Source organism: Centruroides sculpturatus, unplaced genomic scaffold (genome assembly GCF_000671375.1).
Source record: "Centruroides sculpturatus isolate CEXI.00-Female unplaced genomic scaffold, Cexi_2.0 scaffold250, whole genome shotgun sequence".
NCBI lineage: Eukaryota > Metazoa > Arthropoda > Arachnida > Scorpiones > Buthidae > Centruroides > Centruroides sculpturatus.
Window position 1 is genome coordinate 675343 of NW_019384557.1, and position 19727 is coordinate 695069.

Consider the following 19727-nt stretch of genomic DNA (forward strand, 5'->3'; position numbering starts at 1 on the left):
CGCCTGAAGACCTTTATTGCGAATCGAGTGGAAAAGATACAATCTATTACTGAAGGCTGTCACTGGAAACATATAGCCTCCCACTCCAATCCTGCAGACGTAGTTTCTCGAGGTTTAAAACCGCAAGATCTACTATTCACGAAATTATGGTAGAGTGGGCCACAATCTCAACTAGCACCATCTGTTGAACATGCCATCGACATTTCCTCAGATGAGCAATATCTATCCGAGCTTAAAAAACAATTGGACGTAAATTTAATGACAATGTCATGTTCTGACCTTGGCAATACCTTGTTTGAACTTAATAATAATTATATGAAATTAATTTGCATACTCAGTTATATTTTCCAGTTTCTACATAACATAAAACGTGTAACTCGTCGATCCGGCCCTTTATCAAGGGAAGAACTCCAGGAGTCCAAAATTTATTTGATCAGCAAGGTACAAGGAATGGCCTTTGCCAAAGAAATAAAAACGCTGCAAATGAGAAGGAATCCAACGAAGGGTCAATTAAGCAGATTACATCCCTTTCTAGATAAACAAGGCCTAATGAGAGTTGGCGATAGATTGAGCAATTCAAATTTACCATTTGACAAAAAGTTTCCAATTCTGCTACCTAAAAATCACAAGTTAACCCACTTAATTATGAGATATTATCATCTGAAAAATTTGCATGTTGGTGTGCAAACTTTACTTTATCTCATCAGACAAGAATTCTGGCCTTTAAGTGGAAGAAACCTGGCTAGAAAGTTAATACATGAGCACATTGTTTGCTTTAGAAATAAACCCAAAGGCCATGGAACAAATCCTAGGAAATCTTCCTTCAGAGCGAATCACTCCGAGTCCCCCTTTTAAACATGTAGGGATTGATTTTTGTGGTCCTTTTCTTATTAATTATAGGGGGGCGCTGCTTGCTGTTGAGCAAGTTGGTGAACTTTTTTGTGTGTTTCTTTTAAGCCTAAATTATGGAAAATATCGAGTTTTGGATTAAGGTGTTTGAGTTGTTGTTATTTTTAGGCGGGATAGAATTAAATCCTGGTCCTGTTGATCGTACTCCGCCGCAATCTCAGATTCACTCATCGGCATCCACAGCAAAACGACATCGATCTCCGAATGAACCTTCATTGAAAATGGCGAGATTGGAAGATTTCTTCCCTTCAAGGTTAGAGTCAAGTAAGTCTATTCCTGGGGAGGTTATTTCATATTTGGAAGACCGATTTGATAAGCTTTTTTCGACGTTAAATGAGGTTGTTACGAAGATAGATTGGTTGGCTAATTTACATAATGATCATGACCGGCGTTTAACTCAGTTAGAAGTCAAACTAGGAGAGTTTTCTAAATTAAAAGACGATTTGCAACGGGAAAACAGTTTGATTTTACATTCTTTGGACAAGGTATCGAATGAAATGAGAAAGAAAAATATCTTAATTAAAGGTTTGACTGATGATGATTCTGATTTGAATAGGAAGGTGCAAAACCTATTTTATACATTGACAGGTGAATCAAGACCTATTCCAATGGTTAAGGTAGTGAAATTTAATCGATCAGATACGGTATTGGTGGAGTTGCAATCATTTGCAGACAAGAAATTGATTTTTGCTAATCTTGGAAAGAAAAAAGGTAACGAGGCATTAAAAAATATACAAATTTTTGATGATTTATGCTGGCGCTCAAGATTGAGACGGAGAAAGCTTTTGCCATTTCTACATGCTTATAGGTTGGAAGGCAGGCGAGTTCGATTGTTGGCTGATGTTTTACAGGTTGCCTCTGAGAGATTTACCTATGATTTGGCTAGAGGAGAATTACTGAAACTCGATTTTTTAGTGGAAAACCGTGTGGTAGATTCTCAAATTGTTCCCTCTTCGATTCAAGGAAGTGTACAGTTGGATTAAAGATTTCAGCATGGAACTCCCAGGGTGCCTTTCTGACTAATCTGAATGACAGTGGTTTTGTTGAACATATTTCTAGAACTGATATTTTGGGATTGACCGAGACCTGGTCTACAGTTTCTTTATGTTCGAGAGTTAAAAGTACTAACTGTAAATTTAAAGTTTTTGAGGTATTGGCCACAAAAAATGTGGGGAGAGGTAGACCTTCGGGGGGCTTACTTTTGGGTATAAATGGTGACTTGGGAGAAGTCAACTTGCTTCTGTCAGGGCAACATATGATGGTCGTTAAAGTGAGATTTAATCGGAGGCAAAGTGGGAGATTGCGTGAAATGATAATTATTTTGGTCTATCTTCATATACCTATTTTTGAACAATTAATTGCAAGATTGGATGATTTAATTTCTGATTATACATCAGATTATGATTTTCTGATGATGGGTGATTTTAATGCACGAATTGGCTTGACTATGGATACTATTTGTGGTGGTGATGTGATTTCGAATATTCGACTATCAAACGACAAAATTTGTAATAAAAGAGGGAATTTGCTTATTGAACTGGTGAAATCCTATAATTTATACATAATAAATGGTCGTTATCCTTTTGATTCACCAGCGGACTTCACTTATACATCTGGATTGGGTGCTTCAGTAATCGATTTGGTGATATTGAGCGAAAGTTTGCTGGGGAGTCTATGTAATTTTGTTATTTCGGATGATTACATGTCTGATCATCATATGGTGAATTTTGAAATATTAATTGATACTGACGAGGATAGAAAACTTAAACTGATTGATAGGAANAGGAACAATCAGTTAAAGGAGTTATATCAGAATTTCATGAAGGAGTATTTGGATTTGGATCATATGGAAAAGGTGCAAGAGCATTCTGGTGATCAGGTAGCAAACCCCATATGTTATTACCTTCCGCATCATGGTGTGTTTAGACCAGACAAAACCACTACAAAGTTAAGGGTAGTCTTCAACGCATCTGCTCCCACAACTTCTGGACTGAGCTTAAATGATCATCTCTTGAAAGGTGAAGTAAAGGAAGATGTTTTCGAGATTATGACAAGATTTCGAAAATACAAGTACGCATTTACAGCAGATATCCAGAAAATGTTTCGTCAAATTCTAATTGAGCCCTCGCAACGAGATCTCTTAAGAATTGTTTGGAAGAACGAGGAAGATGAAATGCCAGTCACCTATAGACTGAAAACTGTGACTTACGGAACCGCCAGTGCTCCCTTTCTTGCGGTGAGAACTCTTAAGCAGTTAGCTCACGATGAAGCAGCAAGCTATCCTCTGGCCTCTAAAACCATATTACGAGATGTCTACATGGATGACATCGTATCAGGTGAGCAAGATTTCGATGCTGCCCTCGAACTACAATCTCAGTTGTGCAATATGTTGAGCACATGTGGAATGACACTACACAAATGGAATTCTAATTCAATGAAATTGATGAACAGCAGTTCACCAGAAAATAAAGAGCATTGCTTTTCCTCAAGTGCGGAACCAACAGTAAAAACCTTAGGCATTATTTGGAAACCGGTTGAAGATCAGTTCATATTCAAGGTATCGATTCCAGAAAAATTGCTTTATACGAAACGAGAAGTGTTGAGTGTCATCGCCAGGCTTTATGACCCCTTGGGTCTTCTAGCACCAGTTATAATTCGAGCAAAGATCTTTCTACAGAAACTGTGGCTCAGTAAGCTCAATTGGGAGGATACTCTACCAGAAAACCTTAATTATGAATGGGTGAACTTTGTATCGTCCTTGAAGGCCTTGGACGACCTTAAGATTACTAGATATATTTTGACAGACCCCCTTCAAAGAGCTGTCTTGCTAGGATATGCAGATGCTTCGGAGTCAGCTTATGGAGCAGTAGTTTACATGCATTGCATAAAGGAAGATGGAGCTGGCAAGACACGACTTATTGCTAGTAAATCTCGTGTTGCTCCTCTTAAGGTCATTACAATCCCTCGATTAGAGCTATCAGCTTGTCTTGTACTGTCTCAGCTGATCAAGAAAGTACGCTCATGTCTGCGAATGGATATAGCTGAGGTGATCTTACACACAGATTCAACTATTGCCATCGCTTGGATCAACACTCCCGCATATCGCCTGAAGACCTTTATTGCGAATCGAGTGGAAAAGATACGATCTATTACTGAAGGCTGTCACTGGAAACATATAGCCTCCCACTCCAATCCTGCAGATGTAGTTTCTCGGGGTTTAAAACCGCAAGATCTACTATCCATGGAATTATGGTGGAGTGGGCCGCAATCTCAACTAGCATCATCCGTTGAACATCAGGATGAATATGCCATCGACACTTCCTCAGATGAACAATATCTATCTGAGCTTAAAAACCAATCGGACGTTAATTTAATGTCAGTGTCAAGCTCTGACCTTGACAATACCTTGTTTGAACTTAATAATAATTATATGAAATTAATTCGCATACTCAGTTATATTTTCCGGTTTCTACATAACATAAGGCATGTAACTCGTCGATCTGGACCTTTATCAAGGGAAGAACTCCAGGAGTCCAAAATTTATTTGATCGGCAAGGTACAAGGAATTGCCTTTGCCGAAGAAATAAAAACACTGCAAATGAGAAGGAATCTAACGAAGGGTCAGTTAAGCAGATTGCATCCCTTTCTAGATAAACAAGGCCTAATGAGAGTCGGCGGTAGATTGAGCAATTCAAATTTACCATTTGACAAAAAGTTTCCAATTCTGCTACCTAAAAATCACAAGTTAACCTACTTAATTATGAGATATTATCATTTGAAAAATTTGCATGTTGGTGCGCAAACTTTACTTTATCTCGTCAGACAAGAATTCTGGCCTTTAAGTGGAAGAAACCTGGCTAGAAGGGTAGTACATGAATGCATCGTTTGCTTTAGAAATAAACCCAAAGGCATGGAACAAATCCTAGGAAATCTTCCTTCAGAGCGAATCACTCCAAATCCCCCTTTCAAACATGTAGGGATTGATTTTTGTGGTCCTTTTCTTATTAAATATAAAGGACAAAGAAAGGGCATCTATCACAAGTGCTACGTCGCAGTCTTCGTTTGCATTGTGACTAGGGCAATTCACCTTGAAGTAGTTACTGACTTAACAACCGAGGCAATGATAGCAACTTTGAAAAGATTTTTTAGCAGACGGGGTAAAAGTGCATCAATTTGGACAGATAATGCCACAAATTTTGTGGGTGCCAGTGCGGAGTTGAAACGCCCACATAACTACGTAAGAGCACATCCTGATAGTTTAGCTGATTATCTCACCAGCAAGGAAGTCACTTGGAAGGTCATACCACCTAGATCACCAAATTTCGGTGGCCTTTGGGAAGCAGGAGTCAAGTCCTTTAAACATCACCTAAAGAGAACCGTGGATAACTTGCATCTAACTATAGAACAGTTTATAACCATCACCACACAGATAGGAGTTTTGAATAGCCGACCGCTCACTCCTATGTCCTCTGATCCAAGCGACTTCCAAGTTCTAACTCCAGGACACTTTCTTATCGGAAGACCTCTGATTAGCCTACCTGAATCAGATCTCACTGGTAAACCAGATAATTATTTGTCTCAATGGCAAATGTTAACTAAATTTGTTCAAGTTATTTGGCATAAGTGGAAATTGGACTACTTAAACAACTTACAGGCCCGACATAAGTGGCAATTTGAGAAAGACAATATAACACCAAACTCAATGGTCCTCTTAAAGGATGAAAATCTCCCACCCGGTAGTTGGTCGATGGGCCGAGTACAAGAAGTAATCAAACGATCTGATGGAAAGATGAAGAGGGGTTCTGGTGAAAATGCCTAGGGATGTTTTTAAATGAAGCATAACCAAATTGTGCCTGTTACCATCCATCTAGGAAGAAAATGTGGTTTGTCTTGGTGACCTACATGTGCCATTTCTGTTGTAATTATTAAATTTAGATTTGTTTAACATTGTTTATTGAAGTATTACTTCAATGCGGGCTGGGATGTTAGCGCCTCAAGCGCCACTGTATTTTTGTAATAAAAAAAATTTTTTTTTAATTTAAAAATTTGTGAATGAGAGTAGTTTTGTAATGGCCATTTGTAGCTGCCATTTTGTATCAGTGTTTCATTCCACATTAAACGTCTTTTTTTGCAAAACCACAGTACTTTCATATTTTTACAGTCCATTAAAGATCAACAAAAATTAATATGATTCAAAATTTCAATGCTTTAGTTATAAGCTGTTGAAAATTTTTTAATTAATATATAAATATTTTAGAGTTTCATTTTTACTTAGTTTGAGTAAATGGCTGTGACTAAAAATATGGTTCAGTTATGAAATTAAAGCTCAATCTCTCTTTAGCAACATTACTCTGTAGGTGATGTTGCTAAAAAAATATTGAGAAGGATGCAAGAGTGACAGAGTAGCAAAAGTACAATGTTAAGTCCATGAGACAAATATGTTGGCCAATTTACTTTTTTCAACTATTTCTATTGTTTTTTGCTAATTTTTGATGTTTTGCATCATTTTTTAACATTAATTTTACATTGTTTAGATTTATTAAAGATAACTTTTATTTTTTCATAGATTAACTCTTTAAACATGAGACTGGCCAAAATGGTTTTAATCTATTTGTGAAAAAAATTGACCGTAGGCAAAGTTTTTGGTTTCTTTCTTCTCAAACAGTGAAGTTCATTTTTGTTTATAAGATGTATCTGATTCTTCATCATTCTTGAGTAAGAAATCACCATTGTTATCATTTGCATCACTGATTTCCTCATCACTATGATTTTCATACAAAATTCTCTTCAATATTCTCCTTATTTTCATTTATTTGACAAGTCATTTTCAAATTAATACAGAATATATAATGGAACAAGTAAATTATTATAAAAAAAAAATTGCCACACAACCAACAGATAAAAAGAATAATTAATACTCTCAAACCTCAACAAAATTAAAGAAATTGCTAACAAAGTGCAAATCTTATAATATAATTGAGATGGGTTGATAATGATGATGATAACTGCTCAAAGATAATAACTGCTCAATAGAGCCCAAACAGTTAGGAGTTGAAAGTTGAAATTTGGTACACAGTTAGGGTACATCATGAAAACATACACTAAGAAGAGAGTTTTCAAAATTCCCCCCTACAGGGAAAGAATTAAGGCTTAGTGTGAAAAACTCGGCTTCTACTATACAATTTTAAATGCACTTTTTTTGCATTTTAATAGGATATGCCATGAGAATGCACATTAAGAAGGGGTTTTTCGAAATTCCTACTGCAGGAGAGAGAGAGAGAGTTAAGGATTACCCCGAAGAACTTGGCTTTTACTGTAATATTTTAGATGCCTTTTATGCATTTAGACCCTTCTAAAAATTCTCAACAATATTTAGTGTTCCATCATATATAAAGTTGACACAGGAAGAGCATGTATATAAGTTTGTTATGAATGTATGTCTCTTTAATCCAACAAATTACGTTCGGTAGATTATCAAATACAGCAATTTGTCAGATTAAAGAGACATACATTCATAACGAAATAACAGCTACCATAAGTGATATTTAGAAGTATATAAGTTTGCTTTATTCAAACTTTGTCTTAATGTTCAATTTTATGTTCAAATTTATATTTATGAATGATTCTGGAATATTCAGCTTATTTTTGAATTTATTAAACCTGAAGAAGAACCCAGAAAGAGTTACGAAAACATTTATTATCACTTAGTGGTACTACGCACCGGTTAGTGGTTGCAGTGAGTATTAATTATCATTATCTCAGTGTGGTAAAAACATATCTAAAAATTTTCTAATTAGTCTTGGAAGAGAGGGAATCTAATTATTGCACTTGGTGAAAACAGGTGAAATCGGCTATAAAAGTAACAATGTCTGAGCAATGCTGGGCTCATTTGCTAGTTAAGTATAAATTAGTTCACTATTTAGAAATGACCACTTCTTACAAAACTAGTTTTATTTCAGTATATCAAACATTGCAAAGCCCAATATGCATATAGAAACATCACCAAACAATTGCCTAAATAATCAGGCTATAACTCCGCTAATTTTAATAATTAATACAAAGTAATTTGGTACTAGAGGTAAACGTTAGGCACCATTTCTTAACTAAGTTAATAATTATAATTTTAATAATTTATTAAATAATTTAGAACCATCTGGAAGAAAAGAACTGACCTGGGGCGGAGCTTGAACCTGCAACTTCCACCTGCTGTATGGTGAGCTTGCCATATGTGCCACCCAGATACCAAACAAACATCTTTGCTTCTAGATGTATTTAAATTTTAGAAATAACCTTATGTGGTTAATCGCACAGTTAGCTGGCTGAGTGCTATTGTGGAGTTGTTTTTAGGCTGTAAGCATATGAGTTGTCCCCAGCCAATGACATGATTAACCACATAAGGTTATATCTAAAATTTAAATACATCTGGAAGTGAAGGCCTGTTTGGTATCTGGGTGGCACATCTGGCAAACACGTTGAAGGTTGCAAGTTCAAGTCCTACCCCAGGTCAGTTCTTTTCTTCCAGATGGTTCTAAATTATTTAATAAATTATTAAAATTATAATTATTAACTTAGTTAAAAGATGGTGCCTAACTTCTACCTCTAGTACCACATTATTTTGTATTAATCATTAAAGTTAGAGGAGTTATTTATAGCCTGATTATTTAGGCAATTGTTTGGTAATGTTTTTAATTTTATTTCAATTAAAAAATACAAAATAAGCATTTTTTTAATATTACAAAACAGCAATAAAATTAAAAGTATAATAACAGAAACTACTGTACAAATAATAGCAGCAAGACAGTCCTCATTCTTCCTGCATGCCATTCTCCCACCTAAAGCAAATTTGAACTCTTCTACTACTGGAATGAATAATTCTTTCTACCACTAAGGCCAAGCATGAGTGGTAAAAACAATTTCATATCCAGGTACACAGGTAAACTAAATTTTCAAAGTTTAAAGAGTTAACATTAAGTGTTTAAAACAACATTGTTGACTGTTATAAACAGCCAATTTAGTTAATCTACATGCTTTTTATTTTTCCTATTTTTTTTCAAATTATTTTTCTTATGTAATCAATAATTTCACCTTGAAGTAAATTATTTATCTTACTGTATTTCTGTGGATTGATTGGCATGTTGCATATAACCAGGGGAAACTGGCATGCTGGCTAAATTGCGACTAAAAATAAAATTAATCGAATCTAACAAAACTAATTGTTAAATAAATGTTCACAAAAAATTCTTCAGAGTACAATAAAAGAACAGCATTGTAATTTGACTGAAAAAGTGTTTTGTTTACAATAAAACAATTAGCAGATTATTAGTACAGGTAACTCCCGTATAACATGGCACTTCTATAGCACGAATTCACTCTAACACAGTTTGAGAATTGGGAACATCCCCGTATAACACAGTGCTTTTATAGCATGGGTTCACTCTAACAGAGTTTGGGAATTATGTAAAACCCTTGTACAACATAAAATGAAATAAAGGGTGCGTTCTTTTATACCTCTGCATAACTCCGCGCAAGCATTCTACTTGTTTTTGTGGCTACTTTGAATTCTCTTTCAATAAATAATCCATTTAATGGTTAAATTTTACAATTGGGACCCTTCTTTTGCCTCTAAAAGCTCATTTTAGAATTATAGATTCCTCCATCACGATACTATCGATAGCGTGGGTGCCGCCATCTTTCTTTCACCGTCGTTCCTAAATGCCTTCAAACAACAGCGCCCTTCCGTTGCAGAGTGACTGCTATTAACGAACACACCCAAAAACTGTTATCAGTTGATGATGCTCATGCTGAGATCATCATATAGGATGAATAATCCTCTGGTAAAATATTTATTTAAATAATAAATAAGTATTTCACCTATGAAAAAAATAAATAATAAATCCAATTTAAATAAGGATTTAACAGCATGTTTTTTAATTTTTGGAACCTAACCCCCCTTTTTGCACTAGTTCTTTGTTTCGTGTAACACGAATTCACATAACATGGCAATTTTTTGGAACGTAACTCCCGTGTTATATGGGGTTTACCTGTATTAGTAATAATAGTAGTAGTAAATAGGCTGCACTGATAATCTTACCCCTGTGGTCTGCAGAACACAGGTGATCNGATTTAATTTCTGATTATACATCAGATTATGATTTTCTGATGATGGGTGATTTTAATGCACGAATTGGTTTGACTATGGATACTATTTGTGGTGGTGATGTGATTTCGAATATTCGACTATCAAACGATAAAATTTGTAATAAAAGAGGGAATTTGCTTATTGAACTGGTGAAATCCTATAATTTATACATAATAAATGGTCATTATCCTTTTGATTCACCAGCGGACTTCACTTATACATCTGGATTGGGTGCTTCAGTAATCGATTTGGTGATATTGAGCGAAAGTTTGCTGGGGAGTCTATGTAATNTCCTGACCCTGAAAGATAACACCTTCCTTTCATATTTCACACACAGAAAATGTTAATCTTTGTAAGTTGAGATAATTTACAGTGTCTGAAATTTAATATGTTTATTTTATTGTAATTTCATCCAAAACTGCAGAAACATTAAAAAAGCACTTTCAGTATTCCATGAAAGTTCCAGTTAGAAAGAAAACAAAATGCAAAAATTAAACATATAATTTAATTTTTGATGTAGTGCTGAGAGTTTTAATTTTAGAATAAAAACTGTTGTCTGAGTTTCACACATCCTCTGGAGAGGGATGTATAACCTCACTTAAATTGGCATTCCCTGGGATAAACAGGCATGTTAGTTTTTACCATACTAAAATATATATATTAATTTAAAGAGGGTTTGAAACTAAGATTTAGTTTGAGTAAACAGCTGAGGCAAAAAGTTCTGTTCAAGTATCAAATAAAAGCTTATTTTGATACTTGGGAATTATGTAAAACCCTTGTACAACATAAAATGAAATAAAGGGTGCGTTCTTTTATACCTCTGCATAACTCCGCGCAAGCATTCTACTTGTTTTTGTGGCTACAGATACAAGTAGAATTCATAAAGCTCAACAGAGTGCTGCTTTATGAGAGACCAGATAGAAATTTTTTATACAATCAGGATCATCAAAAGCATTAATGAAATAAAGGGTGCGTTCTTTTATACCTCTGCATAACTCCGCGCAAGCATTAAGTGACATTATGTTGTAGATAATGTCACTGAAGAGATATTTGAGAAAGGTGCAATGGTTCAGGTCCAGAGGATGGCAAAAGTACAATGTTACGTATACAGAAAGGCAAGCAACAAATATGTCAAGTATTTACAGGCAATCTAGCAATTTAGTTTTTCTTAACTAATTGGACAATCTGTTGCTCATCACCACTCTGAATTCATGCTTTGTTTGCTAATTATGCATTACTTAAAAGACAATTTTGCATTTTTTTAAAATACAGTAGAGCCTCGATTATCCGACTCAATTGGAGACCGGGGTTAATCAGATAATTGAAAAGTCGGATAACCGAAAAGTATGAAAAAATCCATTATTAGTGTAGTATATTATTATATCCCATGTAATTAGTATATTGCTATTAACCTACTTTGCGTTGAATTTTCATCAATGTTAAGCCTAACAAAAATTTTTTTAAAATAATAATCGTCGCTATTGTATCGTTAAAAATTATTTTTAAATTATTTTATTGCTCACAAAACAAACAACAACTCATAATTACAAAATTAAGCCTCGTTTAAATACTGGCTCCCTTTCATGGTCGAATGAGTGTTGCCAGCTAAAACATGTAAAAATAATATTAAAGTAACCAAGACATAGCCAAATATTGTAGCGCCACATCACTAGTGGACATTTGAAATTTGCCGACTAGGACGGTCGGTTAACTGAGGTGTCGGTTAATTGGGGGTCGGATAATCGAGGCTCTACTGTAGATTAGTTTTGTTAATATTGACCACAGTGCCAGCTACCAACTTTTAGCACCAATCTCTATTTTTATTTTTCTATTACTCCATCATGAGACCAAAATGTGATTCTAATCATCCAATTTGTTACTTAGTGCAATTGATGGATTTCTCAACAAATCTACCAATAAAAAGTAAACTTGAACCTACAACAATTCACAGGTTAGGAGTTTTATAACAATCACCGTGACTGCCACGAAGTTGGCCAACATAGCTGTCACTAAATTATTACAAAAGTTGCTGTCACTATTATTCCAAAACCCTGCCAGTTTGAGTTGGTTGTCCTTAAGAATGATAAATTGCCACCCTAGGACCTGGATGGCATTTAAATTTAAAATGGAACGAGCCTCATGATACTGAACAGGAAAATGCAACCAGAAAACACTTGCTGTACTGATGATTTTGATGAGTTCTAGTTAGTTTGTATTATATTTTTCAATTTCCTAACAGCTAATTTGTATATCTTGCATCATTTTGCCATGGCAGACACAATGTGCTGAAAACCTAACTTACAATAGACAGAGCATCCTCTCTACATGCAATTAATCAGTGATGGCCATATGACACATGGTTAGTGATGGCCATATGACACATGGTTAGTGTCATTTTTTGCCAGCTCAACAGAGTGCTGCTTTATGAGAGACCAGATAGAAATTTTTTATACAATCAGGATCATCAAAAGCATCTTCAGCTCAAGCTATGATTGGTTAAAACTTGTCATGATCAAAGTGTAAGGCCTACATTATCCATCTTATTTCTATTGTGATCTTTAGACTGTGTCGTTGTTCATAGGAAATGAGATGATTATTGTTATGCATATTCTTAAGATATACTGGATCCCTTGTACAACATGATACAGTAGAGCCTCGAAAACTCGGCACTCCGGATAACTCTGGCAGGGCAAAAAAATCCTTAGTTAATTAATTTTCATTATAGACAGCTTTATGCCTCATAAAGTATTTTTTTGGGGTCTGTCTTATCAGGTAAATTACTGTACACAGTGTATTCATTAATTTTCATTTTCATGTAGTAAAGGCTCTATGCCTTCATAAAGGTTGTACTTTTCTTTTGTTTAAGGGTATTTGGGCAGTTTATTCTCTGTTGTATTCTCAAGTAAACAATACATACAAATACAGTACAGTATTTTCTGAGGAAACACTCATACTTAGTTTTTTTAACCCATTCCTGATAACCCGGCATTTTCACAAACTCGGCCACCCTTCGGTCCACATTAGGCCAAGTTTTCGAGGCTCTACTGTACTTCTACAACACAATTTGAAAATTGAGGATATCCCCTGTACAACACTACTTCTGATTTTGCTCTAACATTGTTTTAGAAATCCTCCATACAAAATTTCACAATTTTTAAGCATAAACTTTGTTATTCATTTTTCTTTTCAAGTAAGCATGCATGTTGTTTCAAATTTGCTCATGGATTTTACAATATTGTAATTTTCAATTTATTTTTGGTCTTTCGTCAGGTTTACTTTAACGTAAACCTGACGAAATAAATTAACAGGACAAAGAAGAAAAAAATTGCATTATCTTTCTTATAAACTGAGTGTCATCGTCATTGCTTTCAGATTTTAGCTTTTAAGACTATCACTCTGTTTTGTTTTTATAGATTAATCTTTGTATTTAGTAAAGTTTAAACATCTTTAGGTAAGTGCTATTAAACTTTATTTTAACTGTAGGTATTACTTATCTATGAATGATTACTTCATTTGTAAAAATGACGAACAAAATACAGCAGTATCTCAGTACTCAAACTGTTCTGAACTGGAACAATTCAATATTCAAGCACAAATTCTGGGGAGGGGTATCACTCGGTACAAATATAACCCACTAAAACAAATGATTGATTATTTATATTTTGTCATTCACAGAAAATAAAAAATGAAGAATTTGCTGATACTTCTGATCAAGATCAACAAAAAACCTCAGGCAATGATGATATTTTGTAAAAAAACACACCCTTGTTTAACTAAAATTAATTTTAACAGCACTTTTAATTGTACTTGTTATTTAATTATTGAGTGAAAATAAAATATTGATTGTTTAACAAACATATTTCTCTTCATGATGGAAAAAAACAGTTTACTTTTGCTAACATCTGGAATCTAACCATATGTTTTACATTAGTCCTTTGTTTGATATAGTACAGATTCGCATAACACAGCACTTTTACAGAACATATCTACCATGTTATACAAGAGATATCTGTACAGCAGTATGCATCAATATTTTGTTCTTAAATTTAAATATATAGTAGAGCGTCAATTATCTGAATGCCGATCAACCAAAAGCGTTCCAGTCGGACCGTGTCATGCTGAATTGAACGTTTTTGATACTAGATTAACTTCTAAAGTATAAATTTTTTTTGTTTTTATATTTTTCAATATATTTATTTTGTTTGTACAAAATAAAGAAATAATTTTTAATGATACAATAGCCACGACTATTATTATAAAAATTTTCATTAGGCTTAACATCAACGAAAATTCAACGCGAAGCAACAAGCAACGGAGAAAAATTTAAACATGGGATATTTTAATATACTATATTAATAATGTATTTTTTTGTACATAATTGGTTATCCAAAAAATCGGTTTTCCAAACAACCCCAGTCACCAATTGATTTGGATAATCGACGCTCTACTGTTTATTAATACAACTGAGTTAGAGTTATTGTACTGTTTAGATAAGTTTTCTTTCTTTATTTTATTCTAGTTCTAAAAATATGTTGTAGAGCTATCAAATGCACATTTTTTTCTTTAGAAAGTAAAATAAAATTGTACATAACTTCATAATATAATTTTGCAAAGTAACAGTATTAATAAATACTAGTTTTATGAAGTAAATTAACTTTTATTATAATTAATAAAGGTTTTCATCATATAATACAAATCCAAATGCCATAAAAGTATGAATGACATTAGTATGCACACATTCATGGATTTTCTAAATGTATGTGGTTGGATCATTTTTACGAATGCATTTTTATTGAAATACTTGCATACATACATACATGCTTATATGACTCCATACTCATTTCTGTGTTTTTACTGTAAATGTCAAAAACAATGATTATGTAACTGCTGCTGCTACTTTTCTAGTGATTAATTCAGCAACAACAAAAAAAAATGATTATTCATTTAAGTTTTCACTATTTGTGTAGTTAAATTTACTTGTTTTGCAATTTCACCTTTTTTTCTTAAGGATAGTAGTAGGTATTTTTCAGGTTCCACAATACTTAGTATTTTTCATAAACATCTATTAATTCCAAACATTTCTCTTTACTCCACTTCATGCTTTCCAATTATCTAAACAATAAAATTAACTAACTTGAAGATCAGATGTGCAGATGATTTGAGCAATAAAGAAAAACTGACAAAAGATGATTTGTATCCACATGCATATGTAGCAAATGGCAAGCTTCCACACAAGTGTTGAGAAGATGTTCTCCTCAGCATATTCATGCGTGTTCACACCTTACATTCTCAAGTCTTTACACATCTTAGACTATGCCTAGCATAGAGATGTACTGATTAATCATTTGCTAATTGTTAAGCATACTAATCAGCTTCTCTATGGATTGATCATCAAATAATGATTAATTCTCCAATAATCAGAGTAATCAGTAAATAATCATTTCATTGATAAAGAATTACTACTTTTAAAATTATTAAAGTAACATTAAAAATAAAGCTGTTTTTAATCTTCTGAAACTGTGTAATCAACTAAATAAAGATGGAATACTGCCAAGTGTTGAAATAGTAACACACCTTGTGTTAGTGAATCAAATAAAGCTGTTGTTTCTTTAATCATCATCCATTAACAACAATAATAATTCAGGATAATCATGACGATACATCCAGTTCTGTTAGAAACTACTAGTTTTTTTTGTATGCCTTCTCAGTCTGAAATTTTTATTCATTCAAATTGAAAATATTCTATTATGGTACTAATAAATTTTTAGAAATATATATTTCTTAATTAAGCAATAAAATTCAATCAATAAATTTTCAGCAGCATCTACCTATTTTTGAAAATTTTTTTTCAGTTTTAAACTAATAGATTGTTATTACATTGTCAATTATTTCATATTGTTTTGTTAGCTACATTGCATTTGAAGGAATTCCTGTTGTGTGGAAATAATTGTGATATAAGTCAATTTATCATTTTAATAATGGAAAAATGCAACTACCAGATAAATTTACTCAGAACAGTATCAGTATAGAGCCATCAAGAGAGCATATAAACCATGTTCCAAATTAAAAAAGGCAACAATACATTATGTTGAATCAATGCCAAGAAACTTAGTATCATTAAAATTATCATGATACATAATTCAAATAAAATTGTTCAGTGTATGATTTGATCTCTCAAATGGATACAAGACAAAACTCAAAGAACTAGACAATCTGGTTCAAAACGAGGGTTGGACCCTAAATATAACAAATAGATTAGATTACATTATATTGGTTACTCAAGAATGGAAGGCAATCTGCCAGAAGCATTAAGAGAGCAGAGGAAGAGAGATGCATAGCACCCTAGCATTTTTAATGTAAGAATCCAGTGAATCTGATGAACATAGGTTCATCACTTCATTCAACTAGCACTTAAATAACAACAACAACAACTTGTATCTCATGAACCTATGTGTATCTGATGAACATAGGTTCATCACTTCATTCAACTAGCACTTAAATAACAACAACAACAACTTGTATCTCATGAACCTATGTGTATCTGATGAACATAGGTTCATCAGATACACATAGGTTCATGAGATAAAAGTTGTTGTTGTTGTTTAAGTGCTAGTTAGATCTATTTTAAGACAAATACATGTCCAACTATGCATTTCTCTTTCTTAGCATCTTAAATATGCATTCTAGCAGGCCTGCTTGCTTGAATGTATATAGGATGCTAAGCAAAAGAAATCCTGATTTTGTTTATTATGTGAATAAAACATACTAATTTCCCCTTTTTTACAGAAGTGCGATTATTCTGTGCACCTACTAATATCTAATAATATAAGCCATTGATTGAGCTGTTTGTATATCTGTAATGGAATGCTGAGAACAGCCACTAGGGGCATCCCTAGCAATTATTTAAATTAACAATAAATTAAGTATATTATTATTTTTATTTATAATAGGAATTTATTATTAAACGAATATTATAACAAATAATGAATATATATATAATGATATAACAAATAATAAAAAATGGGCGAGATTAAGACAGTTCTCGATAAACAAATCAAAAATACCACCAGCTGCCATGTTGCAATTACCTATATATACAGTATATTGAGTATTATTATAGTATTTATAAGTATCTAACTATTTTTTTATTTGTAATAGGATTTTATTATTGATATGAATTTATTATTTATACCAAAGAATGACACCACTGCTGCTTTTTATATATATAGACTAGTAGCCCAGAGTGCCCACTAGGAGAATTCTGGGCTACTAGTCTATATATATAAAAATGTGTGTGTGTGTGTGTGTGTGTGTCCCTCATGCATTACCACACCGTTTATCCGATTGCCGTGAAACTTTGAGAAGTTGTTTTATATACTCCCGTGAAGAATTCTGGCATAGTACGATTGCCATGAAGCTTTGGAAAGTTTTTTAATACACTCCCACGAAGGTTTCTGGCATTTATCCTACAATAGATGGCATGCGTTTACACGAGCATTCGAGCACTGTGTGTTCAATCGATTTCAAATTGTGAAGACCATTTCCCCCTTCAAAAAATATCTCTATATATGCATTTGTGAACTGTTATTTACGATATTTGTAATAGTTTTTGTTTAATCACTTTATTTCAACTTTTTTTTTGCTAATTATATATTCGCTTGAACTTCGTTAAAACCTTAACTGTACCCCGAACAACAACCGAAGTAAGAAGAAATTCGCGTATTTTACCGATCTACGTATCCCCCCTTTTCCAAATTTTAATATCGACTCAAAATAATTTAAAAAGACAAATTACAATAAAATGGTTTATTATCCAACTATCAGAAATTTCACAACATGCCAAGGAAGAGAGGAAGAAGCAATTAAATAATTAAAATTATAAAGGATTAAAAAATATATATATAAAAATGGGGAATATCGCACTTCTGACAATCGCTGCGAGTGTGTGGGCTAAATTTGGAGAATCCGTGCTTCTCGCATGGACAACTGTATGTGGCCGGCTCACGCGTCGAAAAACCTTCCGATTTATTCGTGTACGCACCAGACGGAAAAACAAAAAATATCGTGTATCCACAAACACTCCAATAAATAAATAGAATTGAAACGACACTTTGAAATGTTTTCCCGATGAAAATGAATAATAATAATAAGTTTCAATAAAAATGATAAAATGTAAATTGAATTTTATCATAATGAGTTTGCTTGAATTTTCTTTCTTCTGAGATCGCAGCAATGCGCGATGGGTAAGCTAGTGCTTAATAAACCAACAGTGATTGTGGTGTTTTTTACTGACCAATAGTGATAGAGGGGAAAAATATTAAAGCCTTTTTCTCCTTTGTGTATAAATCAAATCTCTGACTACTAACATTTGTAGTAGTAACCCAACTTGATAAAGAATACATTACAAATTTAGTTTTCAATATTATCATGCAACTTTAAAGTGAAAAATCAATTAAATATATAAAATATTTACCATATTTACTCGCTTATAAGACAATCACACATATAAGACGAGGCATGATTTTAAAGATCAAAGTAAATAAAATTAGATTTATTAATACAGTTTAATTTTATTTTGTTTAATTACAAGTAAAATATCAAACAAATGTAAATGCACATGTTGTCCAACAAAAATTACTGGCATTTTAAACTTTAAGGAAAAATCTTGTAAAAACAACAACATAATTTGTTCAACATGTAAAGTTGGACAATCAGGACCTTTTTTGCCAATTCTTAACAGTCGAATCCACTCTACATTGATTACACTTGTAAGTTTCTCTGAATCCTGATTTCCAAATAATCATCTGTTTTCATGTGGAAATGGATTAAAACTTATATCTGGCTCCTGTGTGATTTTGGAATTTCAAATTAAAATTCAATTCAAAAGCTTTGCTTTTCATATTGTTATTCATCTTTGCTCTGACAATACACAAGAACCATTCAAACTACTCAGATAAAATACTTTTGTTTTTAAACACCAGAGGGTGAACATCCAGTAAAAAATGCAAATACACAGTTCACAAAAATTATTGCAAAAACGTGAAGATTCCTTCACTTGAGCATATAGGACCACCTAGGTTTTTGAAGCAATGAAAAATGAATAAAAACCTCATCTTATGTGAGAATAAATATGGTATTTTATTAAAGATATAAGTAAAATTATTATTATGAAGGGTTAAAACTAAAAACACTGTATAAGAACTAAAATTTTAAAAAATTGAAATTTTATAAGTTATTTTAAAAAATTGCCCAACAGTGATTAGTTAACAATTAATCGTACAATTAGAACAATCATACAATGCTGATATTAATCATGATTGTATGTATTTCATTATTAATCAGCTAATTTGATAATCATCCCAACACTAACATAAATCTTATTTTAGGTACTATAGTTGCAACAGGTTTTGACCAATCATAAAGTGAGTTAACAACAGTGGTTTTGCTTATTCTGCTTTAAAAAAAATTTGTAGACCAGATAAGTTTTTAATTTTGGATGAAAAATATGTAAATAATGTTGCCAGATCTGGCAATATTTCAAGCCAGTTTGGCAATTTTTTTTTCCAATTTGGTAATTTTTCTATGCTATTATAAGTTTATTTCAGGTGTATTCAAATTTTTTTCTTAAAAACAGGGCAGGAGTCAGATATAGGCAAATGAGACAATTACAATTGTGTGA

The 19727-nt window shown here is 33.0% G+C and overlaps 2 protein-coding genes across 2 annotated transcripts in view; one reads left to right on the plus strand and one right to left on the minus strand.

Moving 5' to 3' along the window:
• LOC111623897 (AT-rich interactive domain-containing protein 2-like) overlaps positions 1 to 19727 on the minus strand; it is a 243928-nt gene that overhangs the window by 138385 nt on the left and 85816 nt on the right. The gene's annotated exons all lie outside the window — the stretch shown is intronic.
• Positions 2700 to 5784, plus strand: LOC111623905. The gene is made up of 2 exons (XM_023366637.1): positions 2700 to 2734; positions 2771 to 5784. Exons 1-2 carry the CDS (start codon positions 2729 to 2731, stop codon positions 5726 to 5728), a joined length of 2964 nt encoding a protein of 987 aa, XP_023222405.1. The 5' UTR covers positions 2700 to 2728; the 3' UTR covers positions 5729 to 5784.